This window comes from Anoplophora glabripennis, unplaced genomic scaffold (genome assembly GCF_000390285.2).
Source record: "Anoplophora glabripennis isolate ALB-LARVAE unplaced genomic scaffold, Agla_2.0 scaffold9, whole genome shotgun sequence".
Classification (NCBI taxonomy): Eukaryota; Metazoa; Arthropoda; class Insecta; order Coleoptera; family Cerambycidae; genus Anoplophora; species Anoplophora glabripennis.
In genome coordinates this window covers 2,124,862-2,139,155 of record NW_019416258.1, presented here as the reverse complement: position 1 = coordinate 2,139,155, position 14,294 = coordinate 2,124,862, and the positions used below count along the sequence as shown (strand labels likewise).

The window sequence follows — 14,294 nt, the reverse complement described above, 5'->3', positions numbered from 1 at the left end:
TAAGACTTTAACGCCGCGTATATTTAACTTATTTTTTATTATTGAGAATGTTGAAGTTGTAAACAGGCTTTTGTAGTAAATATCTGAGTACAAAAAATATATTTAGGCATTTTACGACAGGCCAACTTTTTTACTGGGACTTTCTCTCACTTGCCATACGTACCTGAAAATCCCAGCGCATTTTATTCTCGACCGGAAACTTTTCTACATTAAATAAATTCCCCTACGAACACCTCGCAACTTTTTGGAAAAGTCGTAACACGTCGAAGATATCTCATGGAGCGACGTTATTTTGTTTTATTATTAAATTTTCGAACTTAAGTGCTTTGAATTCAAATACGCCCGAATTTAATAATACAGAAGCGGTTATTGAAGAAGGCGCAAAGTGAATTATCAGATAATCTCTAATGTACCCTCGAAAGTACCTATTATAACCTTCCGGTTAATTTAATCATTATCTCGGTTTATACGAATATTAAACATAGTGAACTTTGCGAAAGTGAAAGTGTATTTGTTTTGTACTTTAAGTAAAACAGTGGATGAGACCCAGTATATGTAATCAAGAAATCCAAATGCATTGTATAATTTTTATACACACACCAAAATATTTTAGGAATATAATGAAATTGTACATTTTTTAGGCATTTTTTTTGTGACGTATTTAAATTAGTTTTGTTTTCATTATTTTTTTAATTACACAGGCCAACAAGAAAAAAATTCCAGAGATCAGACACTACGTTTCCGAAGGCATTTGGCGCGCTGAATCCGAATCTGGCCTCAGAATTGATCCATCACCCTAGGTTTCCGAGATATTCTAACCTAAAAGTGCAAAAAACACGTATTTTTGCTATTTTCAAGGTTATGTAACTTGGCGAAAAATTTGTTTTCTCAAAACTGAAAATATCATTGGAAACTACTATCTTTCCCCTTCAAAACGCATTTTTTTATTTGTAAAAAGCTTTATTTTTCGCGGAGATATCGTCGATTAAAGATGATCAGTATAGCTACCTTATTAAACCATGGCTCAACCTATAACACAATATCACTAAGCGCTATGAGCCTTAGAGGGCTCGTAGCGCTTAGTGTTATTGGGTGATAGGGCTTGAACTTAACCTTCCTGACGATTAGGGCTCACAGCGTTTAGTGTTGTGGGGTTATAGGGCTTGGGATTAACCTTCCAGACATATAGGGCTTGGGGTTAACGTTCCTAACAATTAGGGCTAGCGCTCAGTGTTATGGGGTTAGCCATGATGTAATAATATAGCCATACTGGTCATCTTAAATTGACGATATCTCCGCGAAAAATTGAGCTTTTTCTAAATAAAAAAATGCGTTTTGATGGAGAAAGATAGTCGTTTCCAATGATGTTTTCAGTTTTCAGAAAAAAATTTTTTTCGCCAAGTTACATAACCTTGAATGTAGCAAAAGTACGTGTTTTTTGCACATTTAGGTTAGAATATCTCGGAAACCTAGGGTGATGGATCAATTCTGAGGCCAGATTCGGATTCAGCGCGCCAAATGCCTTCGGAAGCGTAGTGTCTGATCTCTGGAATTTTTTTTTTTAAATTTTGTCGGCCTGTGTTATTAGATCATTTTAGAAACCTACGGCAAAGTGATTATAAGCACATAGTGGCTACGATAATCGCGATTATCATTAGGCTTTATAGTATGGTAATAGTGTGGATGATGTAAAAGTTTCTAATGATGTATAAGTGTGCCTCTCTACATTTAAGAACAGAAGTGACAAAGTATTTTAGAGAACTATTCTTATTTCACAGATATTTAGGTAAACACTATATAGCACAAATATTTAATATTATTCTTTCTCTATTAACACTTTATCAGTTAGTTTTATACTTGTCTGTGTCACATATATGATGAGCGTTTAAGCAGAAATTGTTAAGTATAAAACTGAACTGTATAGAAAATATTCAAATTTTCCAATAGTTAAAATAGTTTCTTAAATATCAATATAATAACTTTTTACATTTATTCAATAAAGTTAAATACAAAACTTCAGTATATTTTATATTATCTAAATCTCAATTGGTACGAAGAAAGGTCTGTATAGTAGATGTATATAAAATCACAATACGGTATCTAATGTTTCTAAAGATTTTAAAAAATTCTCATCCCGAGAGCACCATTTTATTAATTCATCTATGGTAATCACCCCGTCCTTATTCGTATCGATCATCTGAAAAAAAAACATTTTTTATTCACTTAAAACATACAAGATGTTCACTAATCCACACCATAAAGTTTATAACTAATAAATTCGTCAAAGAGTTTGTTAAAATTATGGTTTTATCTGCCGCTGGTATCATACAAATATTCTAGATTTTCAGGATAAGCGGATATTTGAGACTATGGCTACACGGTTAAAAGCCACAATTTTAACCTATGCTCCCGGTAATAGCTGCAGTGTTGAGTTTTAGACAAAAGTATATTCAAAAGTACAGAACAAAATCATTAAACCTACTGGAAATTGCGTTACTGTTACATTCGTTATTTATTATTAGGGATAAATAAGCTAAAATTTTAACGCGTGTATATAAATGCGAATATCAATATCTTGAATAGAACACAAAAGTAATTTCAAGCAGTATTCAACACATGCGACTATATTTTTTTGAGTAAAGTGTGATTCGATATACGAGACTATTTACATTTAAATTTAGGTTGTTGTGAAATTTCTATTTTCCTAGAACGGTATGATGACAAAAAAAAATAAGATAGTTAAATTATTTCAGTGGTGATGATTCCTGATTGAGGGTTAATTAAAATAAAAATCAAGTAATTAAAAAATGAACAGAATAACAGTCTACAGGGTTTAATACAGTCTTAATTTTGGCGACTATAAAGTCTAAATTGGGAAATATTGCGGGATTACAAGTTGCTTTTATTAAAGTAGAATACATTAGTAGAACCGCACGTTTTGGTCATATTTTTCGTCCCACAGAGAGCGCTACACATTTTAATGCTGTTTCAAAGTTTTATCGTAATAGTGTGGATTCTCATTAAAATAAACTTTATACATAAAAAAATATGTCATTTCCTGACATATTTTTTTACATAAAAATATTGTTTTTTAAGAAAATTGTTCATTGGTACCATTATGAAAAATTATTTCCCGAAAAAATCCTACAAAAAATTTTCTTTTACAAAATTAATAGTTTATAACAAATTAATAATTAATTATTGGAAAATGGACCGTGCAGTTGTTATTATTTTCATGCGCTACCCCAGATTAAAAAAAACGTTAAAATTAGTCCACAATTACCGGAGATATCACAAAATTTGATGGTTCGGAATGTTTGTGTCTTATTTCCCCCACCACATTCCAGGTGTAAAAATGAATTCGAGGATGTTTTTTAAAGGGTCAAAAATTACTATAAAAAGCATTTTATTCGATATTCTTAACCGTTATTATGAAGTTTAAGGGTTGATTGATTTATTTCCGAAATTTCAACTCCTAATGTTTATAAACAAACAAGTTATGAATTTAAAAAAAAAACGCTATCGGCTAAAAATGGTCCTAGAACATTTTTTTTTAAATTCGTGAAAAATTACCAGGATTACGAATATCAAAGCGGCTTTAAAAAATATGCATTCTTCGCAAAGTTATTAACGAAAAACCTTATAAACAAATTACACTATTTGTTTATACGACGTTTTGAGGAGGTTAGCCTATGAAATTACAATTTCCAATTGCATATCTTGAAAATATAAGTCAAGACGAAACAATTGAGCCCTCATAAGGCCCTTTATTATCACGCTAACAACCGCGTTTTTGCAATTGACAAAATGCTATTTCTAATAATCAAATGCAAAATATCGTAAACAATTTTCAGGGTTTCTTAAGCGTACCAAAATACAACTTTTACTGCAGTTTAGAGACGATTTATGCTCTTTTCTTCTATTTATAGCAAATTTAAATTTCGCTGTTTTTTTGCAATTATTTAAACAAATTGTGAATGGATTTTAATTTAGCAGGTTTCAAATGAAGCGTTTTTTGAAAACCTGTAAGTATAAACAAAAGCAAAAACTCCTGTTGGAAAGCGCTTTTTAATACAGTGAAAAAACTTAATTTTTGGTAATTTTTACATTATAATCATTGTTTAAACAATGATCTTGTTGTTTTAAATCGAACCTTTCTGGGATATAGTACTTCTTTTGATTTACATGTATTACAAATTTCATTTACTGGGATATACGCATTCTGCGTCCGTTTCAAACAGTGGTGTCTATATTTTAATACACATAGCGAGCATACCAAACACAACTAGCTCTGTATCCGTAATATTGCATCGCATTCGCATCAATCCACAACTCTAACATCCATTTTGTACATTATAGAAATAATTGTACCTACGTACCAGTAACGCAAACGTAACTTGTCAACTTAGGCAACCAACATTGCAGGCACTATGAAGGCTATGTAAAATATATCTAAATGGATTCAGACCTTGTAGTACTCACGCTACGATTGGCCGTTTTTAAGTGTACAGCGAACGTAACAAGCTTAGCGCTCTGTGTTGCCCTAGCACAAATGCAATTGCAGGGAAATTTCAGTCAAATAAATGTAACATTTCCAAGGACAGAGGGCAGAATTTTTGTATGTGACAGCTGGGCTGTATAACTTACGTTAAATATTTTTTCTACGTGTTCCTTTGCCGAGGAATCCTCAACAGCTGGCTGCGTCGCCCTGCCGAGCATTTCGTAAATGCTCGATACAACATCCACCATCTCCGCTTTGGTAATGAGCCCATCGCCATTTAAGTCGTAGAGATTGAATACCCATTGTAATTTTTCATTGACGCTACCCCTTGACACTTTAGACAGAATGTTTAAGAAATCCTGAAAGGAAAAACGGAAATTAGGAGCTTATTTCATGAAAATATTTACAGCCCAGGGGTGGAATCGATAATGCCTTAACAGCGACAAGTGCAAATAGCAGATGAATATGAAGGAAATTTAGTCTTACTATAAAATATTGTCGAAGCGCACCAGTTTTCCCGGTAATATCAGTTTTTTAAACATTAAACCAGATTGCGTGTATACAGGATAAAACTATAATAGAATATTATAAAGGGTGTTTCTAAAATATTATATCAAATTGAAATCAGAACATCTACAGCCAAAAAATACCATAAACAGGGTGTTCCGGTAATTGATACAAAAATGTCGAGTGCAAATAGATTAGGTCAAAATAAAACCAGTTCTTCATGTAATTTTTTTTCATACGTGCCTTCGTTAACAAGTTATGGGCTCTCAAAGGTTATTTTTATTTACAGAACTATTAGCTTCAGCGTAATGCAAATTTGATGATCCATAACACATGCGTACAGCTTGTTTTTGATGTTGTAAGCGAAATTGTATTATGCCCGGGAACGCCAGGGATGGACTATGCCCAATGGTTAACAACCCAGAATTTTTGCATAGATGACGATCGCAATCTGCCTCCATCAAAAATATGTTCCCTGAATAAGAATTTGCCAACGATATTACCCTCTTGGTTCAACTCGGTAAAATTAACAGTTTAGGAAACATCTGTGATTTTATGTCATTGAGCGGCGCACAATGTGCCCATTTGGACAAAATTCTGCCGACAGTACTAGACTAAACAGATTTTCATGAAAATTTTTTTGCATGCGATACTACGTTCTTAGCTCAACATAACCTCCATGCTTCAAGGTCATTTGTATATCAGACGCCTATTTTACACGTTAAATGCTGTATATTCGAAGGATAAAACTAAAAAATTATAAGAAAACGATATGATATACCCGACCAGTGAAGACAAGGATGATATACCCGACCAGTGAAGGCAAGAATGATATACCCGGCCAGTTAAGGCAAGGATATTTTACAGCTGGCTGATACTTATATCGTTTCATAATAATTTTTGATGAATTCAAACCTTATCTTATGAATATACAGTATTTAGCCTATAAAATACGCCTTTGACCTTCAAACGACCTTGGTGATATGGCTTGAAGTCCCAAGGATAATAAGAACTCAGAAAACAACTTTGAACAATTTTTCGTGAACATTGTATGGTCGAAAATATCTGTGAAGTTATTTTAAAAACGTATTTTATGCACAACAGCTTGGGTGTACCACGAATTCGAATTTTATCAAGGTCAAAAGGTCACAAATTAAATTTATTGCACCCATGGTCATTTTTCAAGTTATAAAAAACATGCAAAAATTTTTTCATGAAAATCGGTTTAGTTTTGTACTGTCGGCAGAATTTTGTCCAAATGGGCACACTGTGCGTCGCCTCCACCATTTTTTGTCTTTATTTTTTAATTGGACAGAATTACTATGTTAGAACCGTACATATTTTTAAAATAAGAGCCTAGAATATCTAACTGTCTGCTAATGTAGTTTTCAATAACAAAATTTGACAAAAACTACACATAAGTAACACAAAATAGAAAAAAAAACAAGAATAAGTTAAGTAAGTATTCAACTTCAAATATCGATGTCCATTCATACGTTTCTCAAAAACCTATAAACTTATTAAATTATTACCCACTATTAATGTATGTCCCGGAATAGTGGGTAATAATTTGATAGGTCCACACGTTTATGAGGAACGTCTGAAGGAACATCGATATTTGGAGTTTTGCAGAATAATTTTCAGCCACTATTAAACGATGTTCCATTAGACACCCGAGAAAACGTTTGTTTCATTCACGATGAGACTCCTCTACATTTTAATATTGATGTACGAAACTATTTATCCATTATGTTTAATAATAAATGGATTGGGAGAGGAGGCCCAATTTCATGGCCACCACGTTCTCCAGACTTTAACCCGGTAAACTTTTTCCTGTGGGGATACCTGAACAGTTTAGTGTACTCAACCCCAGTACAGGCAAGGGATGAATTGCTACAAAGAATTAATTTCCATTGTGATAATATCAAACATAGGTACCCCAGAAATGCTTTTCCGTGTACAAGCAAATAACATTCGTAGACTTAGGAAGTGTGTGAAGGTGGATTGAAAATATATAAAATAAATATTTCTTTTAAATTTATTTTTTAACTTTAACTTATTCTTGTTTTGTTTTTCTATTTTGTGTTGTGTGAAGTGTGTTTGCCAAATTTTGTTAGTAAAAATTACATTAGCAAGCAGCATGATTTTCTAGGCTCTTATTTTAAAAATATGCAACGTTCTGCCATAACAATTGTATCCAATTAAAAACTAAAAACAAAAAATGGTGGAGGCGGCGCTCGATGTGCACTGTGACATAAAATCACAAATATTTCCTAAACTGTTAATTTTATCGAGTTGAACCAAGAATATTATCGTTAGCAAATTCTTCAGGAAATTTATTTTTTATGCAGGCAGATTGCGATCGTCACCTATGCAAAAATTCTGGGTTGTTAACCATTGGGTATAGTCCGTCCCTGGTGTTCTGGGCATAATGAAGTGTCACTTCACCAAAAACAAACTGTACGCATGTGTTATCGATCACCAAAATTACATCATACTGAAGCTAATAGTTTAGAGACTATAAATAAAAATAACTTTTTAAATTTTTGAGGGCCCGTAACTTGTTAACGAAGGCCTGTATGAAAAAAATTTATATGAAGAACTGATATTATTTTGACCTCATCTGTCGGTACTCGACTTTTTTGTATCAAGTACCGGGACACCCTGTATATGCCTTAGGACCAAAGCGCTTATGCAGTTTAGTATAGTATATTCACAGATTTACGAGAATGACTACTTGAGTTGCTACGATGTCGTAAGACAAACAGAGGGCGCAAACAGGTCCGCGCTAAGTAGTATTCAAGAATTAATTTTATTTAACTACGTTTTGAGAGAATGTTTTGAAGTGACATAGGAAATTATATTTATATTAGATGTGTCGTGTGCATAAAAAAATTAAAGATAATTACAATACTGCTTAGCTAATAAAATCAAAACACATAATAACACACCTTATACACATACACATACTTTTTAATAAAATAATCGAGGTTAATAGCATTCACTTAATTCGTTCTCGCTACCAGTATCATCACCTATGTTAATAATAAATCTCTCTTAATATTCGCAATATGAATGTTCAACAGTTTTCAGTAGGTCTGTGCTGGCCACTTCTTATGAATACCAGTAAACCAGTATTTGGGGTGTGTTCTATGGGGTAGAATATACAGTGATACAGCTGAAGCCATAGTATCGTTCGTCTTTTACTTTTAGTGAAACTATCACAGAAGTACCTACTCGTTTTTGATGTTCAATAATTGTTGAAGCCAGACGCTATTTAGAAAAAGTGATCAATACGAGTAGTAGTGGTATTATATTAAGATTAGGTTAGGCTTATTCGAATATTCAGTATATATTTCAAGTATATTCTTGGTTCACACGAATCACAAACTAATTTATCCTATTTATCCTTATCCTATCAGAAATACGTTACTTGTAAGTTGATTCCCAGAAAAAGATTATTCCAGTACAGTTCCTATCTGGTAATCAATTAATTTCCTTCATAATTGTTTAAAACATTTTAAATTCTTATAATGGACAGTAACTAAACCCAAGTCGACGTAGGTAATTGTTCTCTTAAATCTATGAATGTACTTTACCCTGGTATATAGGGCATGTTTAAAATTTGATGCTAAACTGAAACACTAGATTCAAAATTAGAAGCACCTACAGTTTTTCTGTTTAACCACTGGCGGAATGCTTTTTATTTAAAAAAAAATACAAAATTCTCCGTCAGTGGTTGACCATACATTTCCGCTTATTCCTGTGATCGATATACAGCGTGGTAAAAAAGTTCTGCATAAAATTCATATTTTTCTTAAACAATTTTTTTTTTCGAAAAACGGCGAGACCCGTCGATTTTTATTTGATCCAGGGCACCTTGTTATGAGGAAAATTTTTTTTTTCGATAATCCACTTACGGCAGCGATGACATAATTTTTTTTTAAATGACAACGCATATTTTTTTCGTTCGAAATTGATGACAGTGATAATTATCTAAACAACGGTGTGAAAATTTCGATGTCTTACATAACAATTTTTTTTAGAAAAATGCACCTTAAGTTCTTGAATGCAATAATTTGCTGTTTACGGATCAAATGCCTTAGAAAAAAATTTATTCGGCAGAAAGCATTTCAGATAACTTAAGTTGCAACTGGTGTTATGTAATATTTGCGGAATTATTCATCAGATATTGTCAGGATCCTGATTAAACTGCAAAATTTAGAACCAAGTTCAACCGCACAAAATCCAAATAGTATGTAGCAAATTAAGGTCGACTTTTTGTCTTCGAGTTTGCCGATAAATTCCTAAAAAAAAAAGATCCAAAGAAATGTTTACTTGAAAGGAGTAGATTACCTGAAATATTGAAGACTAAAAATCAGTACCGATTTAACATTCTTTGGTGAAATCGTTTAATTCGAAATGGCAAAACTTAGTGAACGCGAAAGAATTGATATTTTGAGGATGATTGGTTTCGGCGATAAGTTACGAACCCATCAAGAAGCTTGCCAATTATTTAATGCAACGTACCCTGACAGACCACCAATTACGCAATCTACGGTTAGTAGGGTACTGGCAAGGTTTGAGGAAACTGGTAGTGTGAAAGATGCTCCTCGTGCGGGTCGTCCTAGAGTAGATGATGAAACTAGATTGAATATCCTGGTGGAGCTCCAGGACAACCCTCATTCTAGTACAAGGTCGATTGCATTGAACAATGATATTTCACATGTAACTGTGGTGAACTTTCTCAAAAAAGAGAAATTTCACCCCTATAAGGGTCACTTGATACATGCATTGACTGAGGACGACCCAGACCGCCGTCTCCACTTTTGTGAAGATTTAATGCATCGATGTAACGGAGACCCCGACTTCCTCAAGAACATAATTTTTTCTGACGAGGCTACTTTTTATCTTAATGGATCGGTGCATCGACATAACTGCCGGTATTGGTCTCAGGAAAACCCGCACTGGGTGCAAGAAGTAGATCATCAGCACCCCCGAAAGGTGAACGTTTGGGCGGGAATAATAGGGCGTCGTATTTTAGGCCCGTATTTTTTCGAGGAAAATTTAACTGCTGCTCGCTATTTGGATTTCCTGCGGTTCGATTTGGTCCCAAGCTTAGCAGAGTTATTCCCGAACAACGAGGATCCTGATATTCCTGAGGAAAGAATTTGGTTTCAGCAGGATGGTGCACCGCCCCATTATGGAGTGCAAGTACGGGAGTACTTGAATAACACGTTTACTGGCCGGTGGATCGGGCGACGCGGAACAATCGAGTGGCCTCCGCGTTCGCCTGATTTAACACCTCTAGACTTTTTTTTGTGGGGCTATTTGAAATCGCGTGTGTACACAAACAGACCAGGTGATTTGGAAGAACTTAAAAACCGTATTCGTTTTGAAATAAATCAAATCGACCCGGGAATGCTTGAACGAAGTGTAGACGGCGTTTACACACGCTTAGGACAATGCCAAATGGTACAGGGTGGGCAATTCGAACAATTTCGCTAGACTTACACAAACATTAGTGTAATTTTACTCGTTTGAAATGTAATTTTGTCAACTTTGTCCTTTTCGGAGCCATTAATAGTGTAAGTAGACAATTATCACTTATAAGAACTTAAGGTGCATTTTTCTAAAAAAAAATTGTTATGTAAGACATCGAAATTTTCACACCGTTGTTTAGATAATTATCACTGTCATCAATTTCGAACGAAAAAAATATGCGTTGTCATTTAAAAAAAAAATTATGTCATCGCTGCCGTAAGTGGATTATCGAAAAAAAAAAATGTTTCTACATAACAAGGTGCCCTGGATCAAATAAAAATCGACGGGTCTCACCGTTTTTCGAAAAAAAATTGTTTAATGAAAATATGAATTTTATGCAGAACTTTTTTACCACGCTGTATATTCTTTAAAGCGATATATAAATTACCTGTCATATTAAAAGCTCACATAGTGACGTGTAGATTACATCGACACTATTACATTTTCGATTAAAAGCTAAATGCGCCTTAATTTTCCCATAAAAAAACTTTGCATGTCATAATTAAAAATAAATTATGTAAATCAGAAACAAATATATATAAAACCGTTTGGTGAACTTTTTCTGAATTCCTTAAGTATCGATTTGTTTTACACACATATTTTATCAGGACCAAGGAGGTTAGTTTAGGGTTACAGACCACAGTCCTTCCATAAAAACTTTACGACGGTATCATCTCTATAATCTCCAGTACGAAGACCTGAGCCCTAACTTGGTTTTACGTACTGCATGTAAACAACTTTTGTGTAAAATATTCACAAAATAGGGCAGTTTGATTTATCTATCGATACACAAATAAAATAGCACATCGCACATCTGCGTGAGTAGAATCTATTGTAGAGTAAAATCCGACTTTGCTCCTGCAGTCGAAATATAAGTGTGAATTTTATTTATAACTTTACACCTGTAACATTGTCGAAAACACAGCTAGTAATCTTATCTGTAATTATTTGTTTGTGGCATTTTTTTTATTACCTCTTTCAATTAGTGGAGCAGCAGCCGTAGATAGTCAGTCTTTTTGAAAAATAACGAAGTGTGAAAATTAAAGAAATACATCATTCCCATTCCAAATAAAGAAATCTTTGTTTTCGTTCTCAAAACTGTAATCAGAATGACTTGAAAGGCAAATGTGACAGTTTATCCATCGATTTATCACTTTCTAAATTATTTGTTTTATATTTTTGTGCTTATATTATTTTAAAGGTTTTTAAGTTTTTTTTGTGGGTGAGATAATCTAATCAACAAATTAAATTCTCATATTCGACTTTACACTTTATGAGAGAGTGAAGGATAAATTAATCATTCTGCTCTGTGAAAACTGGCCAGTTTATTATGACAATTCTTAGATTACTGGAAGCCGAGGAAACTACCTTATTAACCTGCTCAGCATAAAGTTTCATGTCATTTACAAATAGCAAACTGCGTACATTAATCGCAATGTCATTAACAAAAACTATAAATGAAAGGAGCCCTGAGGAACTCCATTAGTTGCCGAGATTTCAACGGATTTCAGTCCACTCAATGCTACATACTGTTTTTCTTCAATACATTATAGCTCCTTAAGCAACAAATGTGTAATATACGTACAATATTTTTCAATCAATAATAAATATGGTATAAATGTACCTACAGGGTGGGCCATTAGTGTGAGAAAGTATAATAACTCCCTTGTTATTCATAATACCGAAAAAAAGTTCACGCCAAATATTACATTTTTTAAATAGAACACCCTGTATATTTTTACAAATATGGATTTCCGAGAAAATTCTATATATGACAATATAAACAATTTATCATTTTAGTGCAGGGTTGTCCAGTTATGTAGAAAATTCTTCGAATTTTAGAAAAAACATGATCTCGAAGTAGTTGTATTAACTTTCAACTACTAACACTTGGAACAAAATAATTAGACAGAGTAATAGGCAAATATTAATATATATAATATAATAATATAATATCGATATACATATACATACATTTCTTAATACGATAATTTTAAGAAAGTTCAAACTTGATTTTCTAAAATTTTTCAAATGGAACACCCTGTATTTTATTATTCTATTTTATTCACATATCAGTCCATTTCAACTTTTCTTAAGTATGTTCTACACCTAAAGTTGTTAGTTTTTAAGATATAGCAACATTTCTGGAAAAATCTAATTTTTATAATTTTCGGTCGCACGAAATGGCTTTGGAAAAACCTGTCACACTGTGTCAACTTGTCAGTTCATAATTTATCATTCCATTTTGAGTTAATTTTATTGGTTAATATTTATTTGTGGTATTCTATAAAACAATAAAAATTAACTTTTTTCAGAAATGTTGCTATGTCGTAAAAACTAACAATTTTAGATATAGAACATGCTTAATAAAAGTTGAAGTGAACCGATATGTGAATAAAATAGAACGATAAAATCAGGATGTTCCATTTGAAAAATTTTAGAAAATCAAGTTTAAACTTTCTAAATATGATTGTATTATAAAAAATGCCCTGTGTAAAATATCAATATTATCTAATATAGGAGTCTTTGTCTAACATTTGCCTATAACTCTGTATAATTATTTTGTTCCAAATGTTAGTAGCTGAAAGTTATTACAACTTCTTCGAGGTCATGTTTTTTCGAAAATTTGAAGAATTTTCTACATAACTTGGCAACCTCGCACTAAAGTAATAAACTGTTTATATTGCCATATATAGAATTTTCTCGGAAATCCACATGTTTAAAAATATACAGGGTATTCCTTTTAAAAAATGTAATATTTGGCGTGTCCCGTTTTTACTCACGTCCCTGTATGTATCAAATTAATTTTGTAGTTTAGGTTTCTTGGTTCAGTATAACTTTTATATAGACTTTTTTTCTGTGTTATGAGTAATAAGGGAGTTATTTTATTTTCTCACACTAATGGTCCACCCTGTATAATATTAAAAACAATTTTACTATCTAGCGCGTAAAGTATTTAGGGCCTGAAAAAAATAAATAATAATAATTTGTGCGACGTGTAACACCTGTTGTTATTATTGGTTGCAGTTGAACGAGCGTGTATGATTTTTATCCCTTAGAAAATCTCTCGAATTAAGTTGAGTTGATAAGTATATGAGGCGTCCCGTTAGACGCCAAACGCTATCCGAAATAAAAAGAAAAGCCCCATTTAATGTTTTCGGAACTTTTAAAAGTTATAGCTTTAGCTTCGGGCATGGCACAAGACGGATATTTTTCTGTCATTTCGTAACGTAGCTTTGTTGCTTCTTATAAGTAAATAAGGTATGTGTTATTAATTTTTATGATTGTGTCGCTGACAGTTTATTTATTTTCCACGTTGTTTTTCAGTTGGCTTTGACTCCACACTTAATCTTCCAGATTACCAGAAATATTACGGGAGAATAAACTTTTTATTAGTTGCGATCCCAGTTTATGACGCTAGAATTAAATCGCTATCGGAGTAATATTTTACTGACTTTTCATTATATTTTGTCATTTACTTACATTATATTACTATTTCTGTTTGTATTGTCATATACGGAGTATTAAAAAAAATGCTTCCGATGCTGACTGACTCGTATAAGAAAAAAAAATACCATATTGTATTAAATATAACTTCCCTTCATTCAAAATGTTCAGAAAATTCTGAATACAAAAATGTACTCCTGTCTAATATTAGTATATAAAGGACGAATCTTAAATTAAAAACTAAAATATGTACAGGGTTAGTTAGTCAAATTTTTGAAAAAACAGGAGAATCAGA

The 14,294-nt window shown here is 32.7% G+C and overlaps 1 protein-coding gene across 1 annotated transcript in view; it reads right to left on the bottom strand.

Moving 5' to 3' along the window:
* Nucleotides 1–2,086: 2,086 nt before the first annotated feature.
* Nucleotides 2,087–14,294, bottom strand: part of LOC108908876 (Kv channel-interacting protein 4-like) — a 78,551-nt gene continuing 66,343 nt past the window's right edge. Inside the window, exons 5-6 of the mRNA XM_018713041.1 lie at nt 4,648–4,860; nt 2,087–2,197 (exon numbers count right to left, since the gene is read on the bottom strand). Coding sequence (XP_018568557.1) covers nt 2,087–2,197; nt 4,648–4,860 — 324 coding nt within the window. The remainder of the gene's footprint in view (nt 2,198–4,647; nt 4,861–14,294) is intronic.